The sequence below is a fragment of the Clytia hemisphaerica genome, unplaced genomic scaffold, assembly GCF_902728285.1.
Source record: "Clytia hemisphaerica strain Z4C2 unplaced genomic scaffold, Clytia hemisphaerica genome assembly, whole genome shotgun sequence".
NCBI classification, from domain to species: Eukaryota; Metazoa; Cnidaria; class Hydrozoa; order Leptothecata; family Clytiidae; genus Clytia; species Clytia hemisphaerica.
Genome location: NW_027103286.1, coordinates 951,059 through 964,775, shown reverse-complemented (window position 1 = coordinate 964,775; position 13,717 = coordinate 951,059). Strand labels below are relative to the sequence as shown.

General features: G+C 35.3%; 1 protein-coding gene across 1 annotated transcript; it reads right to left on the bottom strand.

Moving 5' to 3' along the window:
- Window positions 1–291: 291 nt before the first annotated feature.
- LOC136806142 (alpha/beta hydrolase domain-containing protein 17C-like) lies at window positions 292–10,355 on the bottom strand. Its single transcript, XM_067062711.1, has 2 exons — window positions 9,537–10,355; window positions 292–1,730 (listed from the first exon to the last, which is right to left on the bottom strand). Exons 1-2 carry the CDS (start codon window positions 10,178–10,180, stop codon window positions 1,508–1,510), a joined length of 867 nt encoding a protein of 288 aa, XP_066918812.1. The 5' UTR covers window positions 10,181–10,355; the 3' UTR covers window positions 292–1,507.
- Between the last annotated feature and the right edge of the window lie 3,362 nt (window positions 10,356–13,717).

The following is a 13,717-nucleotide window of genomic DNA, read 5'->3' as shown; positions in this document are numbered from 1 at the left end:
ACGTAAATAAAGCCTGGGATACACGGGGACCAGATTGGTGCAGCACCAGTTTTTTTTAAAGAATACGATTCACCGAAACAAATTTCCAGAACAGAGAAATTTCAGAGAAGGGTAGGCGTTCAAAAATTCGGGTTAAGTTGTGATCCAAGAAACATAACTTGTAGAAACTTGTCTTTTGTATGTTTGTAACAAAAGAAAATTTAACAAAAAGCTAAAACAATACATTGCCAGACCGGGGTTTTTTATAATGAATATGATCCCAGGCAGAGAAATAAGAAGAAAACGAGCATATTTTATACGTAAACATAATATGATAATTAATTGATATTCAAGAAATAAAAACTGACAAAATATTTCATCTATATGATATATAAGTAGGTAGTACTCGTAGTAGTGGTAGATAATAATTATAAACTTTAGAGTGGGAGTGAGTGGTCTCAAAAAAATATCTTCAAAATTAATTAATACATAAATACAGAATTTAAATGATTGAGTGGCTTGATGGGACTTGGTTTAACACGGTGTCCACCCTAACCCAACTTAATAGCGAGTTCATGTATTTGCACTTTTGAGGACGGTAGAGTGACTGAAACGATTTGGAACAAGCCGCATTTCTGACCTGCTAAATCGAGTATAGTAAAAGTGCTGTCCTCGGTCAGCCAGGATCTAGCGAATTAGATACTAACCGTCTCCATCGTAGAAAAACACAGATACATTAACTCGGTGATATCCTTAACTTTCGCGGCGAACAATTCCAAACAATAATAACTTTCGGTTGGTCCCGAAAAGAAAACCGCTATTTTGGTTTCAGGTAATTTCGTGTGGATTGAAATTCAAAAGCCGTTTCTAGGAGCTTAAGAAAATTTGGAACAAAGAGTCGTTCAAAATAAGTCACTGAAATTATAGAACCTTCCAAAAAAAGTTCAGAGCTTTTTGGAATGCTTCGAAAAACAAAAGAAAGATATGAGAAAATTAGTTAATTCATCATATTCATGACGTAATGTTTTAGGCGAAAGAGCCTAAAATATCATTGGCGTTAGCCAACAGTTTTATTGTTTGAATTTAAAACTAGTGGCAAACACCCGGTTTTTCGGGATGCTTTCGTACAAAACATTACATCATGAATATCACGAATTAGGACCATAACACTAATCTACATCTGCAGAATATAAACCTCGCAATTTCAAAGGTCACAGAGACTTTCCACTTTATGGAAAAATATTTTAAAATAATTTAAGCCCAGAATTGAAAAATAAAATTAATGTAAAAAGGTGCAAAAATTTGAAAGAATTTATTTATAGAAGCCTTTTTAAAACAAACAAAAGAGAGAACTAAAAAAAGGTATATTGCTTTAATTATGAACTGGTGCAAATAAATATTATGGATGTTTTTAGGCCCGTCATGTATCCAACGTCTATGCATTTTGTATGATAATCATATCAAGCACAAAATGCATTGGGCGGATACTTGGGCGTACATGGGCGTACGCCATAAGCTTTCCAGTCTTTTATTCCTTCACAAGATCATACTGCACAAACTGTTTCAAGCGTTCTAAATATTGTGAATAAAGTTCAACATCATTGTGACCTGCACCCTCCACCCATAACGGTTCGACAGCCTTGGGCGCTTTCTCGTAGATTGCGAGTCCGTGCGAAAAGTCAATAACTTCATCTTCAGTTCCGTGGATGACAAGAACGGGTGTTCGTGTGATGGTCGACATCTTCTCAATGCTGAAAAAAACAAGTAATACTTTAATGGACCTACCTATTTATAAAACGAATAATTATAATTTAATGGAAGTAATGTATAATTTTAAATTTCGATTTATATATCTATTGGAACGGAGAAAGCAATTAAGAAACGCATCGATGTTTAACGGTGAAAGAAAAATAATATCGACACTTTAATCAATCATTCAGAGAAAATTAAAACTGAGAAAATCTCAAAAAACCGCTTTTTTCGGGACATTTCCGGTTCTACCGGCCGGAAAAAATTTTTTTTCGAAAATTGGGATCTGTCACATTTTGGGCATTGCCATTTTACATCATTGTGCAAAAAATCATGAAAATCTGTCGAGTATAAGTTGAAAAAATGAAGGAAAACCGTTTTACGCCGGTTTTCGGCTGTTCCGGCGATTTTTAAGGAGTTCCGGATTCAAAGGATGATTTTTTTTGGAAATCAAACAATGCTAAGTTTTTGGGCATCGTCATAAAGAACATTTTTCTGTAAAGAAACAATTAATAAGTTGAAAAAATGTGACGGAAATGTGAAAAAAACGACGATTTCCGGCACATTTCCGGTTCTACAGACCGGAAAAAATTTTTTTTCGGCAAACGGTTTTCGACACCTTTTCGGCAGTACTAATGTGCATCTATGTGCAAAAAATCGCAAAAAACTAATGATAAAATCTCGAGAAAATCTCAAAAAAAACCGCTTTTTTCGGGACATTTCCGGTTCTAAACCGGCCGGAAAAAATTTTTTTTCGAAAATTGGGATCTGTCACATTTTGGGCATTGCCATTTTACATCATTGTGCAAAAAATCATGAAAATCTGTCGAGTATAAGTTGAAAAAATGAAGGAAAACCGTTTTACGCCGGTTTTCGGCTGTTGTTCCGGCGATTTTTAAGGAGTTCCGGATTCAAAGGATGATTTTTTGGAAATCAAACAATGCTAAGTTTTGGGCATCGTCATAAAGAACATTTTTCTGTAAAGAAACAATTAAATAAGTTGAAAAAATGTGACGGAAATGTGAAAAAAACGACGATTTCCGGCACATTTCCGGTTCTACAGACCGGAAAAAATTTTTTTTTTCGGCAAACGGTTTTCGACACCTTTTCGGCAGTACTAATGTGCATCTATGTGCAAAAAATCGCAAAAAACTAATGATAAAATCTCGAGAAAATCTCAAAAAACCGCTTTTTTCGGGACATTTCCGGTTCTACCGGCCGGAAAAAATTTTTTTTCGAAAATCGGGCTCCGTCACATTCGAGGGTTTATAGTAATGCACCTTTGTGCAAAAAATCAGAAAAATTGAATGAGCCAATCTCGAGAAAAGTTGGTAACTAACTAACTAACTAACTAACTAACTAACTAACTAACTAACGAACACGGGTTAATTTATAGGACCTCCACCCCACCGGGGTAGGTCCAAAAAAAGAATTAAAAATATGAGATTAAAAGTAATTACAAAATTCAAAAAAACTGTATCCAGCACGATGAAAACCATAACAGATGTCATACAGTGTGTCCCAAAAAAAGTGGACAAAATATATAAACATTTATGCGAGATTTTATGATATGTATACTTAATATTTCAATCTCAAAAATCTTCTTGGGAATTGAATATCTATTGATTGAACAGTAAATTTTAATCTTTCTTTCTATGTCCAGCTAAGATAATGTGTTTTAATGATTTTACTTTATATAAAGTTTTGTCTGCTTTTTCAGGACACACTGTATGTCAAAACATGCAAATAGTCCTTTTCATAAATTATTTCGAGCGTAACTACTGCCTCGTTTTGAGACCATTTCCAAGCTGATCAAAGTCTTCAAATGTTACTTTTATAAATAAAGCAGTCAACTTCTTAAGAACTCCTCTGCCTTTGGGAATTAATTACCATAGCAAGGTTTTGAAAACGATGTTAGAATTGCTCGTGACGTAAAAGGTCTTGTTTACATTGTTTAATAAATATGTTTTCTTGCACGTGATTTTTATTGATTCGTTTCATGACATGTGGTCTGTGTAATGTTTAAGTTTTACTTTAGCCATGCCCCCCTCGTAGTTACAAGTGCTAATCTGATTTTATCTGATGCCTGATATATACGAATCACAACACCCTAGGATGAAAAGAAGAGGGTCTAGTAGCGTGCCCTTGTTTTGCAAGAGCAAACTATGTAAGTAAATTTTAGGGCTTTGCCGACCCTAAAACACAAGATCTCGTAGAGAAATGGACAAAAATACCCATAATTTTTAATGATTTTTGTCTTTACAGCTCAAAAAGTTAAGAACATCCGATGACTTCTAAAATTTTGTATGTTATAAATAAACGTGTAGTCCACTCTGTTTTTAGATTCAAAAGCTTCACTTCTGCCATGCGATGTACTGCTTTCACTTGGAAAGTTTTCGAAAAATTAACAAGGGGGCGGGGGCGTTTATTTGGAACCTAAGCAGACCTAAGAGTACATTTCTACAAAATTTTCTATGAAATTGGACAATTTTCATCGACTTTTTTCTCTTTGACCAAAATATTCGATATATCAGGACTAGACTACCTTTAAATGTTCTAATTTTTGTACACAGAAAATATTTTTTTTGGCGCGTATTTGGCTTTCCAAAAACAAAGATTCCATTGACTTAAAAGACTCAAAACTGAGCAAATATTGTTTTTTTGAGGAACACTGTCAAACATTAGAGTTAAGAAGGACTTTGACCGAGGCCTAATCTTTAAAAGAAAGGAAAGAGGTTCAACTCCAGATAAATTATTGCACATTCTATAGGGTGCTTTCCCAAAATCAAGTATCGATGGGTACTCATTTTCGGCAAAAATTTCAGCCAAAAATATCCTTTTAAGTCGATTTTACAAAATCAAGGGGGTCAGGGGAGTTAGAAGCCGCCTTTGGGCGAAATTTCAGTTATATATAATAATTATAAGTTATCAAAGAATACCATAATTGGTTTTCCTGTACAAATTATTGGATGCAATAGAATGACCTCAGCTCTAGTCCAAAGAATTGAAAAAAGCCTTTTCGGCCCAAAAAACACCTTTGACAACTTTTTTCACCTAGTTTCATGGTTTTGATATGAAAGATTCATCAAAGCCCTTATATTACAACAAATTCAGTGACCTAGACCCCTTTGAAGTTTTCCAATGAGCCAAAATATCCCAAATTTTAGTTATTTTTCGAGCAGTGTTAAAAATTTTTTTTAAATCAAGATCAATTTTGATCCTGATAGACCAGGCGGTCGTCTTTCATGAACAGAAGAGTTGGAGGCCAGACAATGTTGGGATTTCTAGGAAAAATTGGACTAAAGTTGGTACTTTTTTAGACCGAATTGGCGTTTCGGGCCTCTAGTGGCCAGTAGGGCCGGAATTTTTTACTGCAATCATTTCAAATGGATACACCAGGGACTGAACTATCAGAAATTATTATTTTGAGCAGGGACAAACTACCCTCTGACAGGTTAGGTGGCTCTAATAAAATACTCCTAAAATCAATTTGTAACGTTTTTGTGACTGGCGTCATAACTCCAACTACCATTCATTTTGAAAATTATGATTTTTTTTGAAAATTATATTGTTTCCCTGCCATAGTTTCAGAATCACCAAAAACCAATTCCTCATTTTGATTTGAGAAAGCATGGTTCTATATCAAAAATCTTTTTATGTGCAATGTCCAAAAATGTTCAAATTGGCATAAATCTGATATTATGGATTTGCAGAGACCAAAATATTATGTGATTTTACTCAGTTATTTGTACTTAAAAACATATCCAAAAATGAAAAATCTAAGTTTGAAACTATTGCATTTACCCCAAAGTGCCCCATTAAAAAAAACTGGCTCTTAAGTCTAATTGAAGATATATCTTTAATTGTATGATCTCAAAAAACAGACTAAGGCTCCTTTAAAATAAAGTTCACAGGACTTAGGCACCTTTAAAATCAATTTTGGAATTAAAATAATTGAAATAAACCCCCTTGTCGTGATGGTATGCATAACAATAGATATTTTGCTAGATGCAATGTCATGATGGATAGTTAAAAACTCTTTTATAAATTGTGATAACTCCACGTTTAAATATAGTCAGGTAGAATTAGATCATAAACCGCCAAAGCCGGGACAAAAATGGTGTAGAGATAAAATTTTGCACAGAGGTCCAGGAACATACCAGGAATTACCAAAAAAAAAAGCCCCACCCCCAGGAAGACGAGTACACCCTCAAATTCATAATGGCGGACATGGTACTTTTTTCTACAATTAATTAAGGGGGGATGATTTTTAAAAATAACTGACAGGGAGATTCCTCTCCATGAGTAGATAAAGAAAATGGGGTCATTTTTTAAATTTGGACCATGTGGTCCCGAGATATGATCTCTAAAGTCCAAAAATTGACGATTTTGATGTCAGCATTTTTACTAAGATGGATAAATTGGAACGTTGATGAGCTAATCATTTAGCCCTGATCATAGGCTTTCGAAAAAATATATGGTTTAGTATGTTTAAACCAACCGTTGGCAAGATATAACGATTTTAAAATCAAAAAGTGCTGACTTAGCAAAAATAAGCATTTTAAACAATTTTAAAATCGTTATATCTCGCCAACGGCTGATCTAAACATATTAAACCATATATTTTTCTGAAAGCCCATAATCAGGGCTACATGGTAAGCTTGTCGATGTTCCAAATTATCGCTCTCAGTAAAAATTCTGGCGTCATTAAAGTCATCAATTTTTGGACTTGAGAGGTCATATCTCGGGACCATGTGGTCCAAATTTCAAAAGTGACCCCATTTTCTTTATCGTTTATCTACTCATGGAGAGGAATCTTTCTGTCTAGTTATTTTTGACATTTGAAAACCATTAAAAATCAGTTACCAAGGGTCCCCCCTTGATTAATTGTAGAAAAAAGTACCATGTCCGCCACTATGGATTTGAGGGTTTTCCCATCTTTCTGGGGATGGGGCTTTTTTGGTGATTCCTGACATGTTCCTGGACCTCTGTGCAAAATTCCATCTCTACACCATTTTTTTCTGGGTAGTTATGATATGCAATTCTACCTGACTAATAAATGCAAGGGATTATTGTTGTTGTTTGCCTTGCATCCATTGAAATGTAGAGTTATCGTGATTTATGCTAGTTTTTAATTATCCATCATGACATCAGGTCTAGGAAAAGGTCAATACAAACAATGTGATTATGGACATAGTTTTGTACTGTCCTTAATCCCATTTTTGCATTAAGATTACTGTCAGGCTAGCTCTAAAGCTCTAAAATAGCATCTTATAACATGAAAACCAGAATATGATTTTTCAATGGGAATCAAAACTATGAAGTGCACTTACAAACATCAATTTGTCAGATCTAACAAAATTAATAATAGCACTGTCATCATTGACAATCAAACAAACGATTTTCTGTCAAGAGCCTTGTAAACATTCCAAAAACTTCCATGGAAATGATCTGCCGCAGCTAAGTCTACAATCAGAAAGCTCGTGAGCTCCTGCGCGGGTGAAGAACTTTAATCTGTCTAACATTTTCTCAAGCGAAGAGACGGAAAGCGATTCTAGCTTTATGGAAGTGCCGCGAATCATCAGTGGGTAGCAGTGGCGTGGTGGGAAAATTTCTATGAGGTGGTCAAGGCAAATATGGCGCCCTTTTTAAAGATTTTTTGTTTTTGGCGCCCCTCTCTATACGCTCATTATGAACACAAAAAAGGCAGTGTGCGAGCGAAGCGAGTCAGAAAATTTCGAGTTTCTGAGGTGATGAGGGGCGCCATTTTTGTTTTTTCATTTGTCAATCTTTCGATATGGGCGCCTGAAAAATCCTTCTTGGCGTCCCTTATTTTTGGGTGCCCCCTTCTCAAAAGGGCTCCGTTGGGGCCAGCCCCCCCTGCCACCACGCCACTGGTGGGTAGTATTCAATCATCATTATCCCTTTATTTTCCTTTCTGGAACTTTTGCAAAAAAAAAGGAAAAATACAAAAGTTGTAATTTTTACTGCTATTCAAATACTGAATTTGAAAGATCTTCTATATGGCGTTTTTTGCAAACTTTAAAAAACTGATATTTGTCCTGCTCTTGCTGGACTTTAGCTTAAGTGCTTGCGTGCAGCATTGGGTACAAAGTCCAAATATACATTTCCCAAAACTTTTATATGAACAGTTAGGGCTATACTGACTGTCATTTTTCTGGAATCTTCCCACTATTTTTCCCGGGATAATCCGCATGAGATTGGAAAGAGTTTGTTTCTAAGGGGACATCTTGTGTTTACTCACGAAACTGCCTATCTTTTCGAAGCTTATTTTTTTGAGCAACCCACAGTCCTGGTCGTTTTTCTACTAGATAAGTGGCAAAGGAATCTTAGTATGGAAATCGGAATTTTATACAAAACGACGGTAACAAACATCTTTCAGTTAGTCACACTAGAAAATCAAGCTTTCAGAAAAAATCAGCACCAGTCATCTACAGGATGTATTTGCAACAATTTCTTGGGAGGTTGATCTTCAAATTAGTTTTCAAGGTTGGCTTGGCTCAAACTTTTTCATCCATGGCTCAAATTTTAAGCAATTTCTCGTAGTTTTTGAAAATATTAATTTCAGTAAAAAGCGCTGGGTTATTTTTTCATGAATCTGTTTAGAAGTTTTGCTACGCATTTTTTTGCTTGCGAGTCAAGTAAACGATATACCGTGATGCATACATGCATAGCCCTCAAATGAATGACCTGTCTGGTCATTAAAATACAACTACGCAGCTCCGCTCGCAGCTCTACTCTACCATTTTTGTTTTGATTTGACTTTGTATTTTAATGACCAGCCAAGTCTTTCATTTGAGGGCTATGCATGTTAGCCCCCACTGATGCAAGGTTGCCCGATCTCACGGTAGCGATTTCTCAGCATTAATCTTTGATACGCATTTCTGCGGGATGCTAGTGTGACTAACTGTGTTTAAGAGTTCACAGCGAAAAACACAACAGCCACTCATTATATGCAAGGAAGTCATTACACCAGGCAAATCTATGGTACTTTTTAAAAGAAAGTAATTGCCTCGTACCGTGAGTTGTCCTAAATCCGACAGCCCTGCCTAAATCCGATGGGGTCTTTCAAAGATACAAACTAAAATAAAAACAAATCTTTTGCTGTGACGCAATGAAGATACCAAAGTGTCAACTAAACTGAGAGATTTGATGCACTGAACCAATTGAACCAAATAACAATAATTGCTTTTCATACAAAACATAATTTCTTATTACAAAATTGTTAACGTTTTAAACACGAATAACAGATTCAGAATAATTAGAGGTAATTATTTTTACAACTCACACTTTTTTGATCACATTTAATTGACATCTTGGCATTATAGATAGTAATCTTGTTAAGTGTTTTATTTCAAGAGCTCTTGCAATAGTTTATTGTTCAACTTGGAGAGGGAATGTTTGTACAGGTTTGTAAACATATAATTTTTTTCATAGCAGTGTTATTTGGGGGGTCGGATTTGGGCAGGGCGTTCGGATTTACAGTAGGACCACTCACGGTATGTCACTGAATTTAACATTTTGCAGAATCTATGATTGATCTGTCTGATGTGGGATAACAGAGCTTTTGCAGGATGCAACGTCATGTAAAGAATATAAAGATTCTACTGACTCCAGCATCAAAACAAGGATAAAAGAAGATATAGTACACATGTTTACTAATTATGCTTATGTGTATCATTGTTGTGATGCTAGAGTTTTTAATTATTCACAAACAGTATGACATTGTGTCATTCAAAAAGTGTCATTCAAAAATTCTATGTTACCCCAAATGAAATTTTACTCACCTAGGGAATACATCAAAACAATAAGTCTTTTTTGTCTCTGGAAATGCAACACGCATTCCTGACATCAAGGGAGAATGTAAAATAACACCAGCACATTCAAAACGAGCTGCCAAATCAACTGTTGGGACAGTTCCAATACTTTGACCGTAAACAATAATATTTTCAGGTGTTACACCATATCGTGTACGTAAAGAGTTCCAGGCAGCATCAATGTCTGCATAAATATTTTTTTCTGTTGGTTTCCCTGAACTTTGTCCATAACCAGAATAATCATATGAAAAGATGTTACAGTTTATCCTTGTTCCAAGTCCTATATAAAAGCTACTCATTTGTCCTAAGTCAACAGCATTACCATGACTGAATAATATAGTAAATTTTGCTGTTGGTGAGCATCTGACATACATGCACGAAATCCTATTTCCTCTGTTTGTACGAGCTTGGAACACTTCGATACAGTCAAGTTCTTTTTGTCCATATTGCCACTCTGCTCTCTCACTCAAATGTAATGCCCAGGTACCATCTCCAAGTTCCTGTGTAGTGTAAGTTGGCTCAGGTGGTAAAAACGCTAACTTTGAGGCGATCACAGATGGGAAAGGAGGGCAACAAAAAAGACAACATAACTCAGATACTGACAACCCATTCATAGTAAAATCAAACTAAAAACCATAACACTAGCATATACTTTCTCCAGAATAACAATAAATTATGAACTCTGACCAGTACAATATTTTCTTTTTCAGTGAAATCTTAATACTTTTCCAAGCTTTTTCTACTGTTGATATGAGTAAATTCCGCCTTCCAAAATGGCGGATTTCTTCTGGCCGCGTCCAAAACAAGAGACTAGGTACGAGATAAACGATTTACGAATTCTCTTTCGCGCCGCGCAAGTAAACAAAACTTCTCGTAAACTAAACAGCTGTTTCGTAAATGAAAGACATTAAAAAATAATGAAACGAAATGCTTTTTTGAATGCTGATTTAATTATCGCATTCGACTGGCAAAATTTTTGAATTTTTCAAAGGTTTTTTTCCATTCTCAGCGTTTTAAGGCTAGAAATAAAATTCTCGTACAGTAGTTGGACCAAAAAATTTAATTAAAAATTTTGCATTAAAAATTTTGCCTGAAATTTTCAGTAAAAATTAGAAAATTGCTGAGAAAAAAGACTCCTCGCACAGTCTTGAAAACGTCAAACATAGATATATAAGATAAGAAAGAGGTACAATTTTCGAAATTCAGTTTTCACAGGGTCGATTCTCAAACTTTGGTCGTTCCGGGGGACGCGGGGAATAAATTTGAAAGATTCAAGTCAAAGCAAGTATTGCTCATGACGTAATTTAGAAAAAAGTCTATTGATTTTACATTAGGTCGAATTTCGCATTTGAGTTCATCCGATCTGCAAAATGTTAAATTCACGAGAACTTAATAATTTCGTGAATGGTTACTGTCAAATCATGCGTTTTGGTTGTTGAAATACGCATTATTAGCGCTTCTTTGATGCCAATAAACATTTAAACTAGTCATAGCTTTCACTAAATGCCCCCACTGAAAGGTCATGTCATGCACTTATAAAGCTTTAATGCTTTAAAGATTGAAACATAAAAAATAATCAGGAATAATTAATTGATTTGATTATTGATTGATTTAATTATTGATTGATTGATTGATTCTCTATTGCTACTTTGCCTAATAAATAATAGTCAAGAGTATACTGCGGATAAAATTTATCAAAAAGTTCTGCGTCATCTTATATAGGGCGAAAAAGAAACCAATCCTAGCTAAAGCCCGGACTTCACTCGCCTACTCTTTGATTGCACTTCTCAAGCAAAATCTTTTATGTTGTTGGTCAAAAGAAAAATAAAGGAATGCCATTGTGGTCCATTTAGACGTACAGTCGAGAAAAGTTGAAATGCGCCTAATTTTTTTAAAGTGCATAGTACTTTTTCATGATACAATCTTTTCTCCAAGCTGAAAGCTGATTGAATCCATTAAGATGATCGCAGCACAGACAATGAAGAGACGTGCCTTCAGGAAGCTAGACTTTTTGAGTTTATAGCTATATACTTTCACTTTATGGTGTTTCTGTATATGACTGTCTGTGTGCCTAGTCTAACCCACAAATATCTGTAAAGCCCGAAGGGCTGGATAGGCAACTTTAAGCTTTCTCCAGCAAAAAAAAAGTGAAGCAAAAATTTGACTTTTTAAATTTCGTGCCGATGGATAGGATCTAGCATTTTAATTGTTTTCGGAGCGCGAGATCAAAAAAAGTAGGCGGCAAACGCTATTTCACATCTCTCAAACCGGTGAAATTGCATATTTTAGTCACATGACTTTGGTAGGACTTTGGTAGGAAATCCTTCCAAACCTAGGCTTCACTTTTCGATAAAAGCCGCAAATCTAGCCCTTCGGGCTTTACAGATCTGTGGTCTAACCACCGTTAAATGCCTTGGGGAAGGTCCCTCCTAACTTGGAAAGCCAGAATTGGAGCTATTTCACCAAACTACTGGAGCGCAAGTACGTAGGCTATCACAACTGAAAAAGTTGAATGTGCGCATATACGCCTATACCTAAACTTTTTTCTATTTCTATTCAAAGAGAATATAAAAACTAAAGTAACTTTAGCTTTTATAGTATCTTTGTTCTATTTGGTTGAGTTGCAGGAGGCTTTGAGGCCTATTTTCGCAACTATAGACGCTTTCAATGAGCGCCCCGTCAGCACCTTGGACTGACTATCCAATTCCCCTCACATGGCATAGGTTGACCCGGGCGAAGGTTCATGCACATGCCAAGTGAACCGCTGCGAGTGGGAATCGAACCTCAGTCGCCTGTGCAGTAACCAAGGTCAATGACCACTATACCACAGCGCCTTTTTCAGGTTTTCCAAATAGATTTACCACACTGAACAAACAGTGAAAACACTTTAAGTGAGGTAAATCTATTTTGAAGACCAAAAAAAAAAGTTTGTTTACATTGATTCACATTCAATTTTGGATTCATATGCTACATTCTACTTTTTTGTACTTTGCCGGTATCTTGTTTTACCAAGTTAAGAAAGATATTCCCGAGTTACGACCATATAATAATGGTCTTTAAAGCTCAAGAAGCTCTATAAACAATAAATAAAGGTAGTTATTAATAAAATAACAGACAAAGATAAATTACAGTTTGAACAATATCAACAAATGTACATTTGAAAACTTGAGCAAATTTCTTTAAAGATTCCGGAAAAAGAATTGAAATCATTGCTGAAATGAACTTCTGACTAAATTACAGTATTTTTCAGCTTTAAAGACAAGAAACAAAACTAGACATACAAAACACTTTTTCCAGTCAATGAATCAGCTCATCATCATAATCAGTCTGCCATTTTGTTTGTTTTGATTTGCAAGAGTAATATTGTAATTCGTGTTATGGTGTAATTATATTCTTTTTCTATAATTTGCATTTATAACACTCGCGCTTCAGCTTTTCAATCCTAAATCAAAACTAATGAAATGCAATATATAATAATGGTAATAGCATATAACGTAATATGAAAATGTGTATAACATTTACCGCTGTATAATTTATCGCCATATTTTTGCGGAACACTTAATTGGCCGGAAATCAAATTACAAACAAACACAAAAACGCAAAGATTCGATCCAGTCCAATATCCATGCGTGGAGCTATGAGTGCCTCCTCGTTCGCTGCGATCCTGCTGCGGGGGCAAAAAGTAATAGACCTTTTCGTAAATTATGTCACGAACATATAACTTTGCCTCGTATTCAAACAATTTTTTTAACGAGACTTCATATTTTGTTAGTAAAATAAGTAAAAGCTTGATTGAATAGCCCAGGGTCCATTTTGATAGATTGGAAAATTATATTTTTTAAACTCGAAATGGTATTATTGTTGATTGAAATTTTGGTTTTTCTTTTTCTTCGGTGCTTTGAACTCAAGACTCTGCAAGGAGCACGACTGTTGCTACAGGTTATGGCTATAGATAAATCTTCAGACATTTGGCATAAAATAAACCCAATATTTTCCATAATACAAAGGAATGAGAAATGTTATAAGGGAGTGGTCAGAAAGTATCTACTAGTTAAAAAAGTTTCACAAGGGGGCCCCTTGCTACAATTTTTAATAAGGTATTAGGCATTGAGTTTCAAGCCCGAAGGGCTAGAGGTCAATCTCCTTGGTAG